Here is a 20834-nt window from a genome sequence, read left to right as displayed (position 1 = left end):
CCTGTTCCTAAATAATCACAGAAAAATGGAAATATAGTCTTCTCTTCATGCTGGATGACAATTTGGAATTGCTATAATTATATACACCACTTGAGCACAATTTTTTACAAGGCTTTCTTCACACAAACATTATTCTGCAAAAGCTGATAACTCATTCATCTACTTAGGCTTACAACTTTAATCTTATTCTCTTCTTATGTCAAATCTGTGTTGGAAAAATTCCACCAGTTTCAAAGGATTTCAGTGATGCAAGCATTGAGCAAACCAGGCAGTAATATTTCAAGCCTTTCAAGAAACTACATAGTAATGTTTAAAGTCATGCTAACAATACTAAATTTGCTTTTTCTTAACTACATTATCTATTTACTGGATAATATCCTCTGTTTTGCTAACTAAAGGGAAAAAATTGCATGGAGTACAGACCCAAGAAGACCTCAAGGTTTTGTGGTCTAACATGGTATGCAACAGTTAAATTTTACTTGGTTTTGTTCCTGTGCCAATAGGAAGAAGTTTAGAAGTCATACACTAAAATAAAACAGCAAAGATTGGGTCTTGAAGGGTACTGAGTAAGTACTTATACTTACCAATCACAAAATCATTTCACCACAAGGAGATGAGCTCAGCTGATCAGAGCATGGTGCTAATAAAGATTGTGGGTTCAGTCCCTGCATGGGCCATTCGCTTTAGAGTTGGACAGGACCCTTGTGGATGCCTTTCAACTCAGAATATTCTGTGATTTAGATGGGAAAACATCTAAATCGAGTCCAGCCATTAACCCAGAACTTCCAAGTCCATCACTGAACCATGTCCCCAAGTGCTACATCTACATATCTCCTAAATACCTCTAGGGATGGTAACTCAGCCACTTCCCTGGGCAGCCTGTTCCAGTGCTTAAAAAACATCTCAGTGAAGAATTTTTTTTTTCCATTAGCCACATGCAAACAAACCTTTAACCACAAATTCTATCTTCAAATATACTGTGCCTCTCCATCCTTTCTCTCACATTCAAGGACTTAATACGCAGATACTGTAACACTCTTGTCCTCCAAATACAGGTTAAACAGGTGAAAATAAATGAACACTTGAGAATTTTTCATATTTTATCCCAGTGTGCCCCCAAATACAAACAACCATATATGCACACATCACAGAGATAGGCTTAGAACTTCTAAAACAGATGTCTCAGAATGAGCACAGGCTGCCAATACAGAGAAGACCCAAAATGATGCAATCTAATAATTACTAAGAAAATCTTTCCATCTTACCTTGAGGCACTCTTCTTGTTTGAAGAGGTCCTCACAGTCCTTAGCCTGCAGAACAGGAGAATTAAGGCGCTCTTCCACTTCAGACAAGGCTTGCAGAAGGTGAAGGATCTCTGCCAGGTATGTAGAAGGCACATGAGTGGTTTCCACAGTCCTAGTTTCAGTCATCACAAAAGTTGTATCTTCACGAACTGTTTGCTAGTACAGATATACAACAGAATGCTTCCTTTAGTTTCTTAACACCAGACAAAATTACAACAATGCATTACCAGTTCACAACTCAGAAACAAAAAAAATCAAAAGTAATTTCCAAGGACAAATGCAGGAAATATCTGAGGTTTCTGACACAGATCACTCATGTTCCTTGTGTGTTTGAAATGGTGGGTACTGAAATTAATCCATGCAAGAGTGTGAAAGCTTTTCTTCTACTCTCCAAAGAAATGCAGAGAGGAAATGCAAGAGTATGCTGAGATTATGGTGTTACTGAGATTTTAGTGCTTGCCCTTTAATTTTATATCACCACACCTCTAGAAATCTGTCCTTCATAATGAAATTTCAGGCGCCAAGTCTAAAATAATAAATAATTTCAAGGTATCAAGTAAAATAATGACTTGCATAATATACAGAATTCCTTAAATAAAATGCAACATATAGCAAATATGCCAACTCTATACTTCCAACTAAAAATTTGTTCTTTAATCTAGCAAGTATAATTTGGATTTTTCTGATTTGAATGGTCTTTAATGCATTCTTAACTCTAAAAGCAAGCTCAGGAACACACCTCTTCATGAATTTATGTTTGTGTTTTTGTATTTTTTTTTTTTTTTTAATATGGAAAAATATGAAATAGACATCCTATTCTGGAAGCACATGCATACACCAAATGTAAAAACATCCAAGAATGCTTTGGTTCTAAGAGTTGATTGATGGCATTTGAAAACATAATGCCACAAAAGGTAACAAAAAAGTGGCCATTTATAGAAATTCTCTGTATTTCCCATTTGATTTGTTAATGAATCATAGATAAAAATATAATACCAAAAGCATTCTTTGGAGCAGGGAGACCTCTGATTGCTCCTTTTAACTAAACTTCAAATACTAAATCCTCTGCATACCAATAAAAAAGGGATACTTTAAGATAACAATTATTTGTGGTTTCACAAGTGTAAATTTGTTAATGGATTCCTATTGTGGGACCAAGATCCTTCGTGTTTGATGTCTGTCATCTTAAAAATATAAACTTTAATTATTGTTGACCTCAAAGAAGTGTACAAGTATTTGTTGCTAAATGTTCAAAAATTCTGTTATTTAGATTTGGAGCCTTTTATGTGAAAGACAATTGATCAATTGTCCTGAAGAAAACAATATCATTATTTAGCTATTCATTATGGAAAAGAAAACAAATATAAGCACACACTACCTCAGCAAGGTGTCTCATTTTAATTCAGGACATATTTCTCTCTTCAGTTACCGAGCTGAGTCATCTGGTTCTTCAATTTTCTTTAGAGTCTTAAAATATGCATATACACACTCTAGAAGATGTATGCATATCACATATAAAGCCCATAAAGTTATCAGTAGACTTGTGTTATTCTGTTGCATTTCTTATGCAAATTTAATTGCTTTGCTTACACTTTTCTCACTAAATGACTTTCTCAGTACATCTGCTAACACTGAAATCTCTCTAATTACTATATCACTGCTATAATTTTTATTATTTAAAATAAATTGCTTTAAAAAAATTGTACTTGTCCCCCATACATTTTGTGAGTCACAGGGCCTTGTAAAATAAGAGTTTACTCCAGTAAACCTAAAGAAAAAAGCTGTCCCATTTGATTAGAAAATGGGAGAATCTGAACAGGCCACTGAGACCTGCTTGCAGCAATATATATTTTAATTCCTCACGACTACACTGAGACACTTCTATATGCAGCAATGAACTTCAGACCCACATAAAGAATATTTTAACTACATGTGGATTTTTCTTTTTGACTCGGAGGACAGAATATTTCTACTCACAGTAATGAAAAGAGTATGCTAAGTGTGCAAAGGTTCCCACTCAAAAAGAAGTCACACGAATATGTGAAGCAGCATGCAAAATACAATTACTTTCTATAGTTGTATGAGATTAGCCTGTTCTTCTCAACCCAATAAATATATACACACACATATGCACATGCATGTATTTAGATAATATAAAATCTGTTTTTTCACTCTAAACTATTCATGAAACTACAAAAAAGTCAAGAAGAAATTGGTTGTGTAATCACTTCATGGTTATAAAAATTATTTATAGTGGCAAGATCAGGCACCTATCAATCATTGTTATGAAGAAAAATGGGATGTGTGCAACCATATATTCACACTGCCTTTCCAGGAAACTTTAAATATTTCTCATAGCTGGATGATTACTTGTATAGCTCTACTGTTTATATTGTTAGTTAAACTGCAAATCACTACAATCAGAGAAATCAGTAAATAAACAAAAGAATAGATTTATAAAAGTAGACACCTACCAGAAGATGCCCTTATATTTTGGTATATTAATTAAAGAAAAAAAGAAGTCACAGTCAAAATAAATTAGTTTCTGAATATTATTTTTTTTTAAAGAGTTGAAAATTTGAACTCCTTTAGCAATCAAGGATTAGGTATCTTTGATTTTTTGGGGTTTTCAACAGGTCACAGGTGTTTATTTTCTTCTATCTTTCCTGCATTGAAAGTATCATGATAGAACCCAGAGCAGAAGCTGCCATCGTGTACCGAGGGATGGAGGGGAGGCAGGTGCAGAACTGACAACTTTAATCAGCAAAGAGAAGCATTTTTAGCTTGCCCCAATGTTCCCTGGAATTCCCTTATATTAGACAATAAAACAGGCAGAGTTCTTCCTTATGTTCTGGACCAGCATTTTACTAGAAATACAAAGCTGAAACTGAATCATGTCCTAGCATTGTAGTGAGAAAAAAAACCAAAAACCTTAAGAAAGGACATCACAGCAGCTGGGAGCAACTACTACTAAAATAATATTAACTTAGTACAGACATATGTAATTGATAATGCCAAAATGGCAGGTTAAGATTTTATAAGGATTAAACATTAATAGGAAAGTGGAAACTAAAGATATAGATAACCATTTAAGAATGGGTTTGGGTAAGATGACTCCAATAAAATGGCAGAATGCATTACAGTTACTTAAAAATACTTAAATTAGTATTTTAAAAATATATATAATACAACATATATACAAAATACAAATAAACTATTAAGTGATTGGGAAATGCTGGGGTAACTGGCCATTTCCTATATTGCTATTTCTGTAGACTATAATTGTAGTGATTTTTTTTTCCTTGATTGTTGGTGATATAATGATGTGCAAATTATTTTTCGTCTCTGAAAGGACAATTTCTTTTCTGTAAGATTCAAAATTTCATGCAATGCTTGTTATCAAGCATTATCATGTCTCAAATAGTAAATTGAATTTTTTTCCCCATCATTACATAATTTCCATTAAGGGACACAATCCTTCTATACACTTGATGCCACTTAAACTCATTTTATCGATAGTTACCATGCCACACCAGGTGCAACAAAACTGTAAGAAAAAATTAATGACCTGACCCTTAAAGAGAAGGCAAATAAGCAAAACCAAAACAAACCAACCAAACAAAATGTCAACAAAAACTCAACAAAAAAAGTACTGGAATAGTGTAGATTTTGCTGAGAAATTAATACACCTTCCCCACAGAAATACTTGTGATCATTACTGCCTACATCTAACACAGCAGTGGTATCAGAGCTAATTAGTCTTGGAGAATACTGCTAATTTCCATTTAACAGTGGAGCACCTTTCACCAATCTCAGTGTATAATTTCCTTTCCTCTTTTTGCAGAGGGAATAATCCCAACATCACTTTTGCTGTTCAAGAGTTTAAACCTAGAATGCCTCCAACTTTCTTGTGTCACATCTTGACAACTGTTTCATTTTTTGGACCCTTCTCATGATGACTTCACACAAATAAGGGAGGAGTAAAGCTGCAAAACACTCCCATCTGCATTGTTATACCTCAACACTGCTCCTGGCAGCCCCCAGATGAGAGGTTCAAGGAAAACAAACAAATGTGCTTACTCCCAATGTGAAATAACACTTGAGAAAGTATTCCTTGCAAGCAGATATATTTGAGTGTAAAAAAGTCAGTGACCTCTGCAGAATAAATACAGTGTGCTACACACATGAAAAAAAAAGGAGTAGACAACAAACATATTCGGGAAAAAGGCAGTGATACCTGAGAGGGTCCAAAAAACTTGTGAATTACATGGTATCTGCTAGCCCATGTTCACCATCAATATATCAAATAACAAATTAGACACACAAAAGTATTGTACAATGCTATCAGAGGTCAATATCCGCTTTAAAGTACATATTTATAAAAAAGCTTTTATTCTCCCATTCTTATGCCAACTGTGAGTGGTGAGGTCACCTAACATTCAGAGAAATTTATTCTGCCTTCAGTGTTGCTAACATCTCTTACCTGTTAGTGTGCATATAAGTAGAAAGACCAAAATTATATTGATTATATGGAATTTACACTATGCGATTGGATGGTCTTAGTCAATCACAAATAAGTTATCAGTACAAAAAAGAAGCATCTCTTTCAAGTACAGAGAGACCTAAATTCTTGATGCAGGATTAAAAATCTATAAATTCCTTCTGTAGTTCTGTGAAGACAAGACCTTTAAAGACACTTGGAAACAATAAAATACCTTTAAAATACTGAGAAAAATAAATAACATTTTTAAGTAAGAACATAAATATCGTCTCATGTATATGGTTTTTTTTCTACACATGTTGCCGAGTGGTTGCAGCCCATAAAATCCTGCATATTGAAACACTTAAATCACATAGTTTAATGCTTGTATCTGATTTCATCAGTCACTTATATAAAAAAGGAGACTTTGAAAATATACATTACTATTTTCAGCACTGTTCTTGGACAGAGAGTGCTTTATGCCTTCACAACACTTATCTGCTAAAATATACCTTACTCGAGAAATGTGCTTTAACAGTTTTTCTCCTGTGAGAAAACGACTCTGCTTGGTCTATTCATAAAATTAAATAAAGCCAGCAAAAATGAAGCTATTCCTAACAATGGAATTAATTAGAAAACATTTCAGTAAATTTTAGATTCTAGGAGGAGCAATAGAAAATTGCAGGCTTTGATTTTGAAAACTATCTATCAACAGGCATCAACCAGCCTGAACTTAAATAGAATTAAGTTCCCTTTATAATTTGATTGAAATGCAAAAGGTTCTCTGTAAGAAAATATCTCTTTCCTGTATGTATAGGCCCAAATTATGGGATATCTCTTAATACTGCAGACAGTTCTGCTACACTCTGATGCGTATATTATTTTCCAATCTAGATGTGGTGGGAGCAGGGGAAGAGAAGAAGAAAAATATAGACAAAAGCTGTAGCAATTAATTTAAAACAGTAAATATAGAGTATTCATAGGTGTAACTTTGTTGTGGGGGTTTTTTATGTTGTGGGGTTTTTTTGGTTGTGTTTTTTTTTGGTTGTTTTTGGGTTTTTTCTGTATACTTAAAAAACTCTGACAGAGCATTTTGATACTGCAGCCAATCCTTTGTGTTCCTCACACCCTCATGCCTTTGGAGCCTTCCAAGATGTCAAATACACTTGGTCAAGTAGGAAAATGAATATCCCTTTCTCTTTCTAAAATGAACAATGCTGAACAATGTTTTTGTTTTGTTCTGGTGTAGATAATTGATTCTAGACAGGAACTCTCCTCAAACTGAGATGCAGATACACACTGAACCTAAAAGCAGCTTATTTGAAAACTTTCCCAGCTCTCCTTACTAAAGACCTGCTAACCTGCACAGAAATAAGGGACTAAGATGATTCAGAAATTCCAGTAGTTCTGCTGTTAATTTTTAACCTGATAAGTTCCACTGGTACCTACTTGCTAAACATCTTTTCTTATCAAGTAGATACCAGTGGAAATTATCAGTTTAAAAATAGAATAAATTAATAAAATACATTAATTTCAACTATGATGAGACTGGGGCAAAAGACTCTCATACAATTCAGTATATGCAAAATAAGCATCTTTTTAAAAAAAGAAAAAAAAGAAGAAAAAATAATGTGTATCTTACACTGCATCTGCAATGCTACCGTATCCCAAAGAAAAACAAAATAGAGTAACATCATGGCATTATTGACTAATTGGAACTACTGGGATATAGAAAATGTATATTGTTCTAAATAAATTATGCATAAATCCAAATTGCTTCTTATAATGATGGCATATCTCAATATTAATAAATGCAGCAGAGCAAAACTGACAAAGAAATCTGTGTCTGTCACATAACTTTAAACAGAAAATTGTAACATTTTAAAAGGAATTAATAAATCCATTAAAGAGTCTATGTCATAATTATTTACCAAATGCTGCTCAGACCACGCACTCTCAGTAGGATTTTAGGGGGGGGACAGCACTAGTGAGCCAAGAGAGATAGCCTTTATCAATATTAGAAATCAAAATAAGCAAATGCTTACATAAAATTTTGAAATTGGAAAAATCAGAACACTGAAATATCTACATCCTAGACTGATTTTCAAAAACTATTTAAAAATGGTGTTTAGTATTTTATAAGGGCTTAACTGGAAAATACTTTTGTAATTGATTTATACATGCTATCTTCCAGTAGACAAAACATATTTGAACGTTTTTATATGCTAACTATAGAATACATAAATACAGAGAAGTTAGATGTCTCTTGATCTTGTAATTTTTCACACCAAAAAGACATACAGACATTATACATGTCAAACTTCAGTAAATGTCTACTTCATAGTTCAGAAAATTAAACTCTTGTACACAGTCCTATATCCCTGTAGCTATAATGTCTATTTTTGACATGCTCTATTGACTTTGTTAAACCAGTATAATAAACTCAGCCAAACAGAAGAAAATATAATTCTAAAATAATAAAAGGAATTTCAAATTATTTTTCCTCAAAATAGAATTTCACAATCACGTTTCTTGGACAGTGATAGGCTATAGAGGTGACACAGTGATAATAGTGGTAGAACTAGTATCACACAATTCGCTGGAAGCCTACTTATGAACAGATTTTGGTCAATGCCAACTTATTTAATGGCTGATTTATTAAGACTACAGAAGTGCCAATCTTAGATAGCATCTTTGCTGCCTAAGGGCATGAAGCTTTAGGGCTGCCTTGAGTATGTACATGTAACTACTGAGTGATCACCAAGAACCAACTAATGATAAAGTTCAGATATGTTAGAATACAGACTATTGATATCTGAATTGACTAGACCATTTTGGAATTGACTGCTGATTTGTGATGTCAATTTTCCAGATATTTATGCTAGCTACATCTGTTAGATAATGTCAACTTAATTTCGGAAATAAGCAAAAATAATATTGATGTACCACATCCGTAATGAATGCAAACAGCTTCAAAGAACAAAGTCCTAAACCCTAAACTTTTACACCTTCCAGAAATGTTAAAAAGCATTACCTAATTATTTTCCACCTTTAACCCACATTTATAGAGCTACAGCTATACATAATAACGATTATGTCACTTATGCTGATTTTTTACCTTCAGGACAAAAATTTGTTTCTTTAAATGATGTGAACAAAATTGTTGTCCATCCAGCAGTTCTGAAAGCTAATTAAATATGCTCAAATAGAAAATTCAGCACTCACACTGTACATCTAGAAATTTGCTTCCTTCCCTACCTTTGTGTGTATACTCAGATACATCCATGGAAAACAACAACAAAAAAACAACAAACAAATAAACAAACCTAATCAAACCAAAACAAACCCTTCCAGCCATGAGTGATGTTGACATTCTGAATTGTAGACAAGAGACCAACATCATCTGTTCAAAATATACTGTCAGTTAGGGCCAGATCACTCTGCAGCAGGTATTTTCCCATATTATTTAATGTAATATTTGTGCCAAGTAATTTTTGACACCAAAATCCACAGCATGTAATTTATCACACTAATAAATCATAACATACTATAGCAGAGAAAATAAGATGGTAATTAGCTGTGCTGTTTTCCAAATAACTGGGTAATTATAAAGAAGAAAATATTATAGTTGCATAATACTCAGTTTGGTCTGGAAGCAGAGTCCACTGGGTTCTATGCTGTACATAATTTTTTAACCAAAGGCTTGCTCTTGTTTCCATCTCAACCATACTGTGACCAGTGAGAAAAGCCTGTGGCATGGCTAAGACCACATTTATATAACTATATAATTTAAAGACAAATTTCTAACCCTGCTTTACTCCAGGTTGCAACAAGAGTTTTCACACCTATGTGACAAGGCAAAGATATACATTTTCACTTTTAATCTTGAGAATGTGATTTAGATCACTTTACTAAAGTTTATAACAGATAATGAAAAGTGGACAAGAAACATCTTTTCTGTATAGTTCTCTCACTCACAATATGGGATTTTTAACTAAATTGTACAGCTAAAATACTATAGCTTTGCAGTGATAAGAGTGAATACTATACAGAATTAATAAGAAAATATGAGAGAAGAAAAATATGCTTTAGGAAAGCCCAAAATTGCACAGTAAACTTGTCCATTTATACAAAAAGGCTATGGATTGTCTTCGCTTAAATTACTGCAATACTTCATGCATTCATTTTAGGCAGAAAGGTAAAGTGCTTTGTAAAATACATCTATAAAGTTAGCACTTCTTGAGCTATATCAAAGACAATATCCATCTTCAATTGATATTGTCCCATCTTTCCCATAACCTTATCTTAAATCAGACAGAAAATTAAAGGATTTTAAGTATGCTTAAAGTATTTGGAATACACTTTCTAATGGCAATTTCCAGGTTGATGGATACTGGAAAACAGCTGTAAACATTCACCTGTGATTCTCTTCCCAAAGTTCCTCATTCACCCTCATGCTTTTTGAAGACCACAGTCAAAAAAGCCCAGTCTTCAGCTATGCTGTGTAAAGCTATTTGTTTAAAAAAGGTGCCACTGCCAATGTCAGAAAAGTTAAATGGTGTCACAGAATCACCTCTGTCTCATTCTTAAGAGACCCAAAGTGCACAGGTGAATTGGACACTAATCCATCACCGTACAGGTCTTCTGTCCAGCAGGTATTTTCCTGTTATTTCTAATGTCTTTTATCTCTTTTATTTCTTGCTCTTTCCACTCATTCTAGAAATAAAGAAACATCAGTTTGCCACTTCTTTTTGGCAACCATTACTTGTTTATTTAACCCAAGAAATGTTTAAGTAAGCATAAGAGAAGAAAACCACTCATTCCAGCACCAGTGTTTGTGAAAACAGTGGAAAATAACTGAAAACAATGGTAGCACATCACCATTGAAGTGTCCATGTTATTTTGATGCAGACAGACAATCAGGATGCCAAGTCCTGTGTTTATCTAACAGTGATATATTTATTTAAATTAATGCTTGATTTATAGTTTAGAAAATATCTTGATATATAAAAATATTTTAATGGTATAAAGAAATGTTTAAATTTTATTAAATTAACTAAATAGAGCTCCACAGGGAAATACTAATTGAAGATTGCAATATGCTCTTAAAGACTGAAAGTAAACAAAACCTAGAATTTCAAATGTAAATTTTATCAGTCCTTAATCTCGTTCCAGGAGTTGATCACATATTCTCTCACCTGAAATAATTATCCAGATAGGAGACAGGCATTTTCAATCTTTGAATGCTTTACAGGATCTTAAAGAGAATACTGACTTTTATTTGGAAAAATGAAGTACTAAGGGTGCTGGTATTTTATGCATGGTGCAGGTAACTATCAAACTTCTCAGACTAAACCACTTACCTTATAAAAACAAACACAAGTTTTGTATAACTATATTCCTTATTCATTTTTGATCATAACATAGTCTAATTGGTATGAAAAAGTTTCTCCTGTTGTTTATCATTTGATCAATTCTGTATGGCCAAAATCCGGGCCAAAATATTTCAGGAGTAAAATGATCATAAATTTCAATAGAATGTTTGTGTGTGTCACCAATAAAATTACTGAAATTGGTAAGCCTATTTTTTTTTTTTGCTTGTATATGCAATAGTAGACACATAATTTTGACAGATTGCAAGAGCTTCTCTTGTCCTAAAGATACTCTGTCTTACGATTTCCAGCATGCATAGCTCAGCCAAGTGAGGAAAGTTGAAAGACCACCATGTGTAATAGAAGAGAGCATGCTGAGCAACTCAATAAAATATGGTAATAGGACATACCTGAAATAAGAATTTACAGTGCAGGCTCTGCACCTATGTTCATCTAGAAAATGTTCTCTAATGATAAAGGCTTTCAGCACTCTACACCCAGAGTAATTTTAGTCAGCTCAGGAAAATCTAAGCTGAGCCATGACACAAATATGCTCACAGACTGTTGAAATGATAAGACTGGGAAAAAATTATAGAAAACAGATGTTAGGATCGTTTAATTAAACTTAATCAACATATTGATAACTGATTTTGATCCTTACTTGAATGAAACAATCCAGATCTACCCTTTTCTCTGCAATGAATAACTACTTTCACCACCCTGGGAGAGTGGTTAAACTGTTTCAGAAAAACAGCATAACTGAAGATTCGTGTTTAGTCTGTAGCAGGGGGATATAACAACTTTTCTGAAGATACCATCCGAGTGCCAAGGTTTAATGATATCCAGTTCTGCAGAGGTGCTTTAGAAATAATTGTCCCTTAAACTCTCTAATGTTCTTTTTTACTGATATTTTTTTTTTAATGCGTGCAATTTTAATACTCAAAAATTGCACACTGTTTTAGTATTAAACTGTAAAGGCTTTTTTTCAAAGAGTATCTTAAACTATAATGAATTTCAGTGGGATTTAGTAGTTAATCATAATTTTAAAATATTATAGAGAAATATTTCACTATTTTTTATAAGTTATGCAGATTTCACCACTGCTGTTACTACCAATTGATTTTCTGCCCACTCTGCCCACTGTTTATTCTGCCACATATGAATTAAGACAACAATGTGTGAGAGAAAAAGTTTGAAGACAAGAACTCTGCACATTTTTTTCCACTCAATGTGATTTTAGGTTGTGTACAGTTGCATTTATGTATTCATGTATCATGTTTAATCTGTAAATGCAGTAAACCCAACTTTTTCTTTATAGAATGTCATATATTGCTGAAAATATTCACACAGAGGACCACTATAACAAACTGATTAATATCTCAAAAATGTTATTAAACAGAAAGTGCATGTTTGAGGTGATATAAATATAATATACTCTATTCTCAAAAAGGGTGACAGGAAAATAATTTTTCTAAATATACACCAATACGTATTTGTCAATCAACTTTTGGATATTTCCTGCTATGTATTTGTGAGACACTGAGGATTTAACAAGGATCCACCATACTAGAAATAATAAATCCTTCTAAGGTCATGGTTCCTATATTCTTCTGACAGTCTGCCCAACAAACACTGGGGAAAAGTAAAATCCAGGAGAGCATGATAATTCTAATTTCACACTTTGATATCAAAAATATGTTAGCTCCAACAAATGTAAGAATTGTAAATCTGTCATTAAGCAACATAATTAAAGGTTTTCTTCAGTGCAGTCTTGCTATGTTTATTCAATGAAGTGTAATGAATTGCAAGATACACGGTAAAACTAAACCCTCACTGATTTATAACAACTTTCAGTTGCTAAATAACTATTATGGAATACATCATAAATTAGAAATAAATGCAGCATTTTCTATTTCTTTTGCTTTAAAGAAAAAAATCAATTTTGTATTTTTATTGTACGGCTTTATTCAGTTGGTTAACATAGAAAATCTCTGTGGAAGTTATTTTTGATGGTATATGCATGTGTTCAAGTGAATAGTTTGAATTTTCATTTTTCTTTTGTATTTTAAAATCTTGCACAAACAATTAATGCATCCTCACAACATCCCTGTGAGGTAGGTACTTAAGCTGTTTAAGAAAAGGTAAAAAAAAACCAAAAAAACCTTGAGAAATTCCCTTTGTTTCACTAATTTAGCAAAGTCAAAACAGTAACAATAACAAGGCCATTGCACTTCTCACTCTGATTTGGGTCATGAAGATATACTGCCTCTCTCATGTCTCAGTAACTTCTGCATAAATCCTAAAATATTTCATATGAATATCACCTTAGTCATTGTCAACAGAGCAAGATGTTTTTCATGTGAAACAAGAAGGATACAGTTGTCCTGTGTTCATGTAAATTTCATTGAATGATCTCATTCCCTAGATAAATAGTAAGAAGTAGACTTCTTGCATGAAATATTTAATATTTAAAAATGTAACCTTTCAAAGTTATAAATACAGTATATAATTATATATTTTAAGAATAAAAACATATGTAATGGTTACATGGATTTAAAAAGTTGGTGAGTGTATTCATCTAAGCAATTCAAAAACATGCTGATGCACATCTACCTTACATTTCTGAAAGAAAAATATGCTAAAATAAAGTTTATTGATCTGCTAGTAAAATTTTATAATGGGTATATTCATCCCCTGTCATGGTAGGTGGTGGGTGACATAAAAAGCACAGCGACAGCAGAATGTTTTTATATAAATTGCATGCACAATCTGATTTCTTACTTGATTATCAAAGGAACAAATATATTCATTAAAAAAAGCCAACTCATTTACAAGACAAAGTGACTCCCGCTCTAGCTCCATGTCAATATAAACAATTTGCGACTGATTACATCCATCAAGTTTAATATAAACCATAGTAATCTGAATAGTGTAATCAGATGGAACAAGATTTAATAACATACAAACCAAAGTTAATGTTTCTCTGATTGCTTCCATTAACTGCATAACTATCCAAAGTATTAGTTTTACATATACATTATGTAACTTAGTATTAGAAAAGTTAAAAATACACAATATAGTACATTATATAGAGGACTATATTTATCAAAAGTTCATACATATTGCTGGTTTTCAGAATTTTTTTCCTTTTTAAAACATAGTTTCCCATATATCAATTAAAAAAGAACACTTCACATATTTAAATTGCCATTATCCTATCAGTATGTTCTCTCTGCAATCTAGGTGCATTTAAAAATCAATAAATAAAATTGTATTTTGATGAAACACACTTTTACCACTAGCACTTTAAGATTACAGAGAGTACATAAAGCAACAACTTCCTTAAAAGCAAATCTTATCTTTCTTCATATAAAATCAAAAATCCAGAAGACAATGTGCAGAGTAGTAGGAATGGCAAGGAAAAAAACCTCATTTAAGTGCAAAAGCAACCGCTGGTAAACTTCTAAATGGGTAACAATACATATCTTGTTTGTAAAGCTGGAATACTGACAGTTTGTTTCCCTTTTATTTACCTAGTTATTGCAGCATGTATAAACCAGTAAGAATAATTGTATTTTATATACAATTAAACAACTCAAATTCAGAAGACATGAAGATGGTTTGTAAAATTATGTTTTCATCCTGTCACATTTAAAGCTACATTTTCTTACAAAAACTTGTTTGAAAGTTCAAGCAGAAGTTTGAAGAAGAGGATATGTATATATAGAGTCATAAAATTTTTTCCAATCACTTCCTAAAGTGAGTATAACATGTTATGGACAAATAAAAAAACCAATTAAAATTGGCATGGGATGGGTAGTTTGGAAAAGACAACTTTTGTGTTTTTCATGTTCAGTGAAAAAATAGATGCATGGCAAACTAACATTTTTAAACTGATAAATGTTATGGAAAAATAATGAGGCAACAGAAATAAACACAAATTTTTCATTGCTGAGTTTTTTGTAAATGACTGATTTAACTTAGGGCAATTTTAAGACCAAAGCAGATCACTATTGTACCAGAGTATATAAAGCTTCCCCCAGTTGCAGACAAATAGGGCTTTTCTTATTAATGTCTGAAGAGTTGACACTGACCCTGATGCTCTCATTGTTAGTAGGATGCTGTTAGTAGTAGCAGTTGCAAACATATGGGTTTGCCAGTAACAACTCACAATTTGTGCATAGTTGAGTCTTCGAAACTGAGCAAATTTGCTCTCAAAATCTTGCCAGCGCTTGCTGAGCTGTATCAGGGTTGGCTCCACTGCTTTTGCAGCCCCATCCTTAGACAGGCGTTCAGCCTGCCTGTGCACCGCATTCAGATCTTCCTTCTTCTTCTCCAATTCTCCACCAATCTCCTAGTGAGCAAAACCAATACAGGGCCCAGGACAGTTAGCTAACTAGATCAATCAACTTAAAATTAGCAAAATACTTCCGTCAGAAAATCCATTTCCATTTTATTGTCACAAGTAAAATTTACAGCTTATTTTCATATTATTCATATCTTATTTTACATTTAAACAAAACAAAAATAACTGAAATTGAAGAACCTTCTTGGGATGGGCTGTAGAGATCCTAAGAGCTACTACACTCTGAAACTGTTAGCAGAGGCCAACAGTTCCCATGTTTAGATTCTTGCTAGTACACTGGGATGGACAGTTGGAGAAATTATTTTCTCAGTAAGGGTCAGTATATTCAGGACAAATACTGTTTTAACAGCTTACAAATATACTATTAGGGTCTTTAATGTACTAGTTAACTCCTATTTTACTCCGTGGGAAACTCAACAGAGAATGAAGCAAAGAAAGACGATGTAAAATAAACCAGGAAAACCTTTGACAGTATGTAAATAAATCTATAGACTTTGACAGTGACATATGAACATGTTCTGATGAAAATGAATGTGCTAACATGAGATAGAGGTCATCCATATATTGGTAAGTCATTTGTTCATCTGGAACAAAGATACATAAAATCAATTACAATTTTTACTAGAAAACATTTGATGCTTCTTAATACATTGCACACTTTCTGTATTATTGACAAAACATTATATTTAGTGTGTTTCAAATTATTTATATATTGTTCTGTATAGGAAACAAATAGAAAATATAGTACAACAAAGAAATGTCACTTTGAACACAGATAATTAGGGTTTGCTTTACTATAAATAGAAATAAAGAACTGAACATATAATTTTCTGTAGCTATAAGATAGGATTGTTTGCTGCATTTGCTCTCTGTTCTACTGATAAACTATCACTCCAAAAGATCTATCATTGCCAACCCAAAACAACATTACCTTCAGCTTCTGCTCATCTTTGTGGTCTGGCAGACCGGCTAACTTTTTCTCAATGTCATCCAGCCATGTCATTAGGTCATCAGCCTGCCTCTTGTACTGATACCATTGATGAGAAATCTCTAAAGCCTTTTTTCTTCTTTGAGCTCTCAAGTCCTGTTCACAGTGCAGACATTATTAGAATATGAATTAAAGGCTTATAAAATATGAACTGGCATGTGTGCACACTGAAGGGAAAAAAAGTGTATAAGGCTGCTATTTTTTAATTAAATGCTAATATTTAAACAAATATATCAGTAAGTGAATATATTTACATCAGTTTAACATTTTTTTTTGTTTGTTTAAAAGGAGGTTACCTATTTCAATGTTGTTCACATGTTGAATAAACCACTGAGACCATCACCAATATTCAGAGAAGTTAAGACTCTTACATAAATGTCAATATTTTATATAAAACACTTCTGCTCAGAATACTTACTGGACAGATGGAAACACAGCCCACTTAGTATCTAGCCAAAAGTGGGACTTCTGTATTTTGTGGGCTCCTGTGAATTTCTAGCCTGCATGAAAACTCTGTAGCTATTCAAACGAAAATCACTGCAATGCAGAAATGTTCACAAGACAGGGTTCCTTTATCTAAATTAAATACCACATACATAACAAATGTTTTATGTTTCTAACTCTGCTTTATAAAGGATTAAAACTTCTCTTCAGCAGGAAGGTACAAAATGCTTGGTTTTTTACCCTTAGAAATGTTATTAAATATATATATTTGCTTTAACTGCTTAACTTCACTCATGCAGAATTTAGAAAACATTTTAATTACTATAATTTATTATTAGGAAGTAAATTTAAAAAAATACTGGTATATTTTATATAAAAATACTCAGATTAATTTGTCTCAACCATTCTTGAATTGTTTTCACCAGGGTGAATGCCTTAACTGAGTCACGTAAAGGAAAATCTATCACTCTACCATAAAAAACAGCCAGGGAGGATCTGGTCAATAGCACAGTGCAATAAACACTGTTCTTGTTTCTCCAACATAAAAATTATGAATTGCTTCCATTTAGCTTGGAACAGTCAAAGGTACACCTAATAGATTTCAAGCTTCTTTAAATGTGGACGAAACAACAGTATACCCTAGCTATCCTTCTCCTGAATTCACACAGACTTGCAAAATTGTAAGAATTAGAATGAAATCCAAAGGAAAGGAAAGAGCATGCATAAAAATAAGTAAAAATAAAATGTAACATGCCATGTTCCCCATAGTAAAGATAACTTAATCAAAATTATCCAAAGAAAGAAAGATTATGCTTGCTGACAACATAAAAACTCTCCTGTAGTAGCCAGAGCCTATAGCTCCAGGTAGGTCACCAAGGTGACTCTCTAATTGTAAGATTCTATCTTTCATCACTTTTATTTGCCATAGAAAGATGACACTTCCAATTATATCTGTTAGTTGGTCCACATGGCATGGAAACACACCATGTGTATTTCTAGGAACAATATCACACAGTTTTACCTCCCAGATTGTGTCAACTCAGAATTTTTGTACACAACTTGGGGTTTCAGCCTCTCAGCTGCTATTTCTATTGGTATTACCACCCATCGTATTCTAGAGAGGCTGGAGCCACTATTGTAACAGGAGTGTAGTGTGTAAGTATTTTATTGAAGGAGAAACAACTTATTCATGGCCACAAGTGTGTTATTCAACGGAGAATGTAAGTTTGCACCTGATTCTAACTAAGGTCTTGACTGCTTTTGAAGAAATATAAAACACACATAATATGTTAAAAAGGAATTATCAAAGAAATCAGTGCTGTCCAATTGGCAGTCACACAGTTGTAACGCTGAGGATGAGACAATACTTCTCAAGCTGGAGATTGTAAAATGCTTTTGCAAGGCATCAAGAGAACTGTATAAGAAAATGCATCTATAGCCAAATAGGTTTAAATTACTCATCTCTAAATAGTAATGACAATTCATTTAGCAAAAGGATGACCTGAAATGAGAATAAAATGGGTTTAATAGCATGTGCTTATAACTGTAGCTCCTATACCTTGAGGGCATTATGTTTAGTCCGCAACAGCTGTTGTTTTGTCTTTATTTCCTCACGTTTTTTCTCATCTGTGACTCCCTTTTGAAGCCTGTCGCCCCTTTGCAGCAATTCTTTCACTGTGCTCTCATCCTCTTCACTCTGATTTAAAGAAATAACCAATATAATGTGCATTTTAATCTAATAATTACTTAAGTACTAGTAGATATAGACAATGCTAAAGTAATCATGTAACAGCTACTTGCAGTTGTATACTGAAGATCAAGTAAATTTTACTTGCTTTCTACAATACACGTAGAGGGATAAAAGAAAGACAGAACCTGAAAATCTAAAGATTTTTTGGTATTAGATCTTATGCAGCACCCAGGGTAACAGCATAAAAAAATATATTTCAAAAACAAGAAATATATTTTACCTTCAAACAAAAAGAATAGATATATGTAAAATATTCTAAATCGCTGTCAGTAGAGATTGAAATTGCCAGTATGCTGGCAGACCATGCAATTACTGACCATTCTGTGTATCTTCGCATTGCAAATCAGCTATTCTGATAGGGAAAATGCTATCACTAAGCATTTTTTATGTAGAAGCCACCTACAAATCTATGAATCTTTGAAGCTGAATCTGTGTCACAGTTCCTGGCAGTGTCTTGAACTACTCTAAGCATTTGATGCAAAGAAGGGAAACCAAATATGCTCAGGTAGTGGAAACTGCCCCATCAAACTTGATTGACTTTGAATTTAACACTACATGCGCATGATAAATGCTGCATGCAGCACATAGAGCCTAAAATTTTATTTTTCCTGAATAAAAAAAAAAAAAAAACAGCCTGTAAAGATTCTTTCCAGCACTGATACAAAACAGACACCTTTGAAAAATTCCTTAAAAGTGAAATAATACTGAATCTTTATATTGGTTGTAATCAAATACATATTTGATCTTGCTGAGGACTCAAGAAGAGAGAGTTCTAAAGATGAATCTCCCTTTTTGCCCAGCTGAAAAATGTCATCTCCCTGAAAATCACTCTGGAGAACACACACCACAATTGCAATAGTAGCAAAGCACTGCATTATTTTACTCCTCTTTCCCCTCCCCCAGCAAATATGAATAAATGGTTTTATGACTTGCAACGATAAAACTTAAGTAATAAAGCTTACCACAGCCACAAAACCTATTTACATTAAATGCTATAACCAGATTGGTTAAGAATAAATTGGCAAGTGGAATTTTTTTTCATGAGCATTTATTTTTAGTGAATGTATTCTTTCACTATACTGCCCATCGTGTTACATCATTCTGATTTTTCCTGGTCTTCATACTACTACAGAGATTTTAATATTCATTCCTTGTTCTGTAATACTGCTGGTAGTAGTACAGAACCCATGGATAACATTCCTGGTCTGCTTAGTGTTTTCATAAGGGACAAGAAATGCTTTTCTGATAAATTAAAAATTAAGTTAGCACAAAAAATTTTACTTACTGCTAATTTGGGACTTTTGATTTTTCTCATATATTAGAATAGAAAAATTTTACCTAAGTTATATCTAAAGATTCTAATGCAAAGATGGATTTTTGATTTTCACTCAGATTTTTTCATCTCCCTGCTTATTTTGCTCAGACTTCCATTTCAACCAAATTACCATATCTTTATTGAAGTCCTCCTCTTTCAGATTCACTCCCTGCTGAATTTCAACCTCCAGTGGTTCAAGCATTTTTTGTATATCGAAGTCAAATTGCTCCAATTCCTTCAAAGGAATGAAGGGCTAAAATGAGAGAAATATAAAGATTATTTATTTAGAGGACACATTTCATAGTTTTATTATAAATAGATATGAAAAGAGATAGATATCTGTGCTACCCCCTATTTCTAAAACAATGCTACATTTTCCATCATGTTGAAAAATATCTACACTCTACTCAAAGTACCCAAGGGTACAAATAAAGATATACATTTATGAAGAATTTCCATGTAAGTAAACCAAAGAATTTTAAGGTGAGTAAAAATTAGAAAGGAAAAAATAAAATACATTCTCACATTTGTGTGTAAGAACAAGTCCAAATAGTATTTTTCCAAAAAAAAAAAAAAGTTTACACTACTTGGACAAATCTGGTTTGTCAGAAATTATTCATACAGCAACAAGAAGTACATTCAGATGAAAAAACTCTTCTATAAATAATTGAAAAAGTTTTAATGTTAATCTGGTTCAGTTTTGAAATCATCGTTCTCTCACATAGAATAGCAGAAGTGTCAGGTGAATGCTACAAAACAAAAGACAGAAAATCCTTGTGTAAAATATTCCCCTATTTGAATTTTATAGCATTTTG

At 32.9% G+C, this 20834-nt stretch overlaps 1 protein-coding gene across 15 annotated transcripts in view; it reads right to left on the bottom strand.

Moving 5' to 3' along the window:
- Window positions 1-20834, bottom strand: part of DMD (dystrophin) — a 1145450-nt gene that overhangs the window by 569492 nt on the left and 555124 nt on the right. For 14 of the 15 annotated variants that reach the window (XM_064407380.1, XM_064407383.1, XM_064407377.1 and 11 more), the window contains 5 exons: window positions 20150-20272; window positions 18513-18650; window positions 16454-16606; window positions 15328-15510; window positions 1266-1460 (listed from right to left, as the gene is read on the bottom strand). In XM_064407380.1, coding sequence (XP_064263450.1) covers window positions 1266-1460; window positions 15328-15510; window positions 16454-16606; window positions 18513-18650; window positions 20150-20272 — 792 coding nt within the window. The remainder of the gene's footprint in view (window positions 1-1265; window positions 1461-15327; window positions 15511-16453; window positions 16607-18512; window positions 18651-20149; window positions 20273-20834) is intronic. The other variant, XM_064407385.1, reaches the window with a different exon arrangement.

Source organism: Passer domesticus, chromosome 2 (genome assembly GCF_036417665.1).
Source record: "Passer domesticus isolate bPasDom1 chromosome 2, bPasDom1.hap1, whole genome shotgun sequence".
Classification (NCBI taxonomy): Eukaryota; Metazoa; Chordata; class Aves; order Passeriformes; family Passeridae; genus Passer; species Passer domesticus.
Note: the sequence above shows the minus strand (reverse complement) of the source record. Positions and strands in the feature narration are given on the sequence as shown.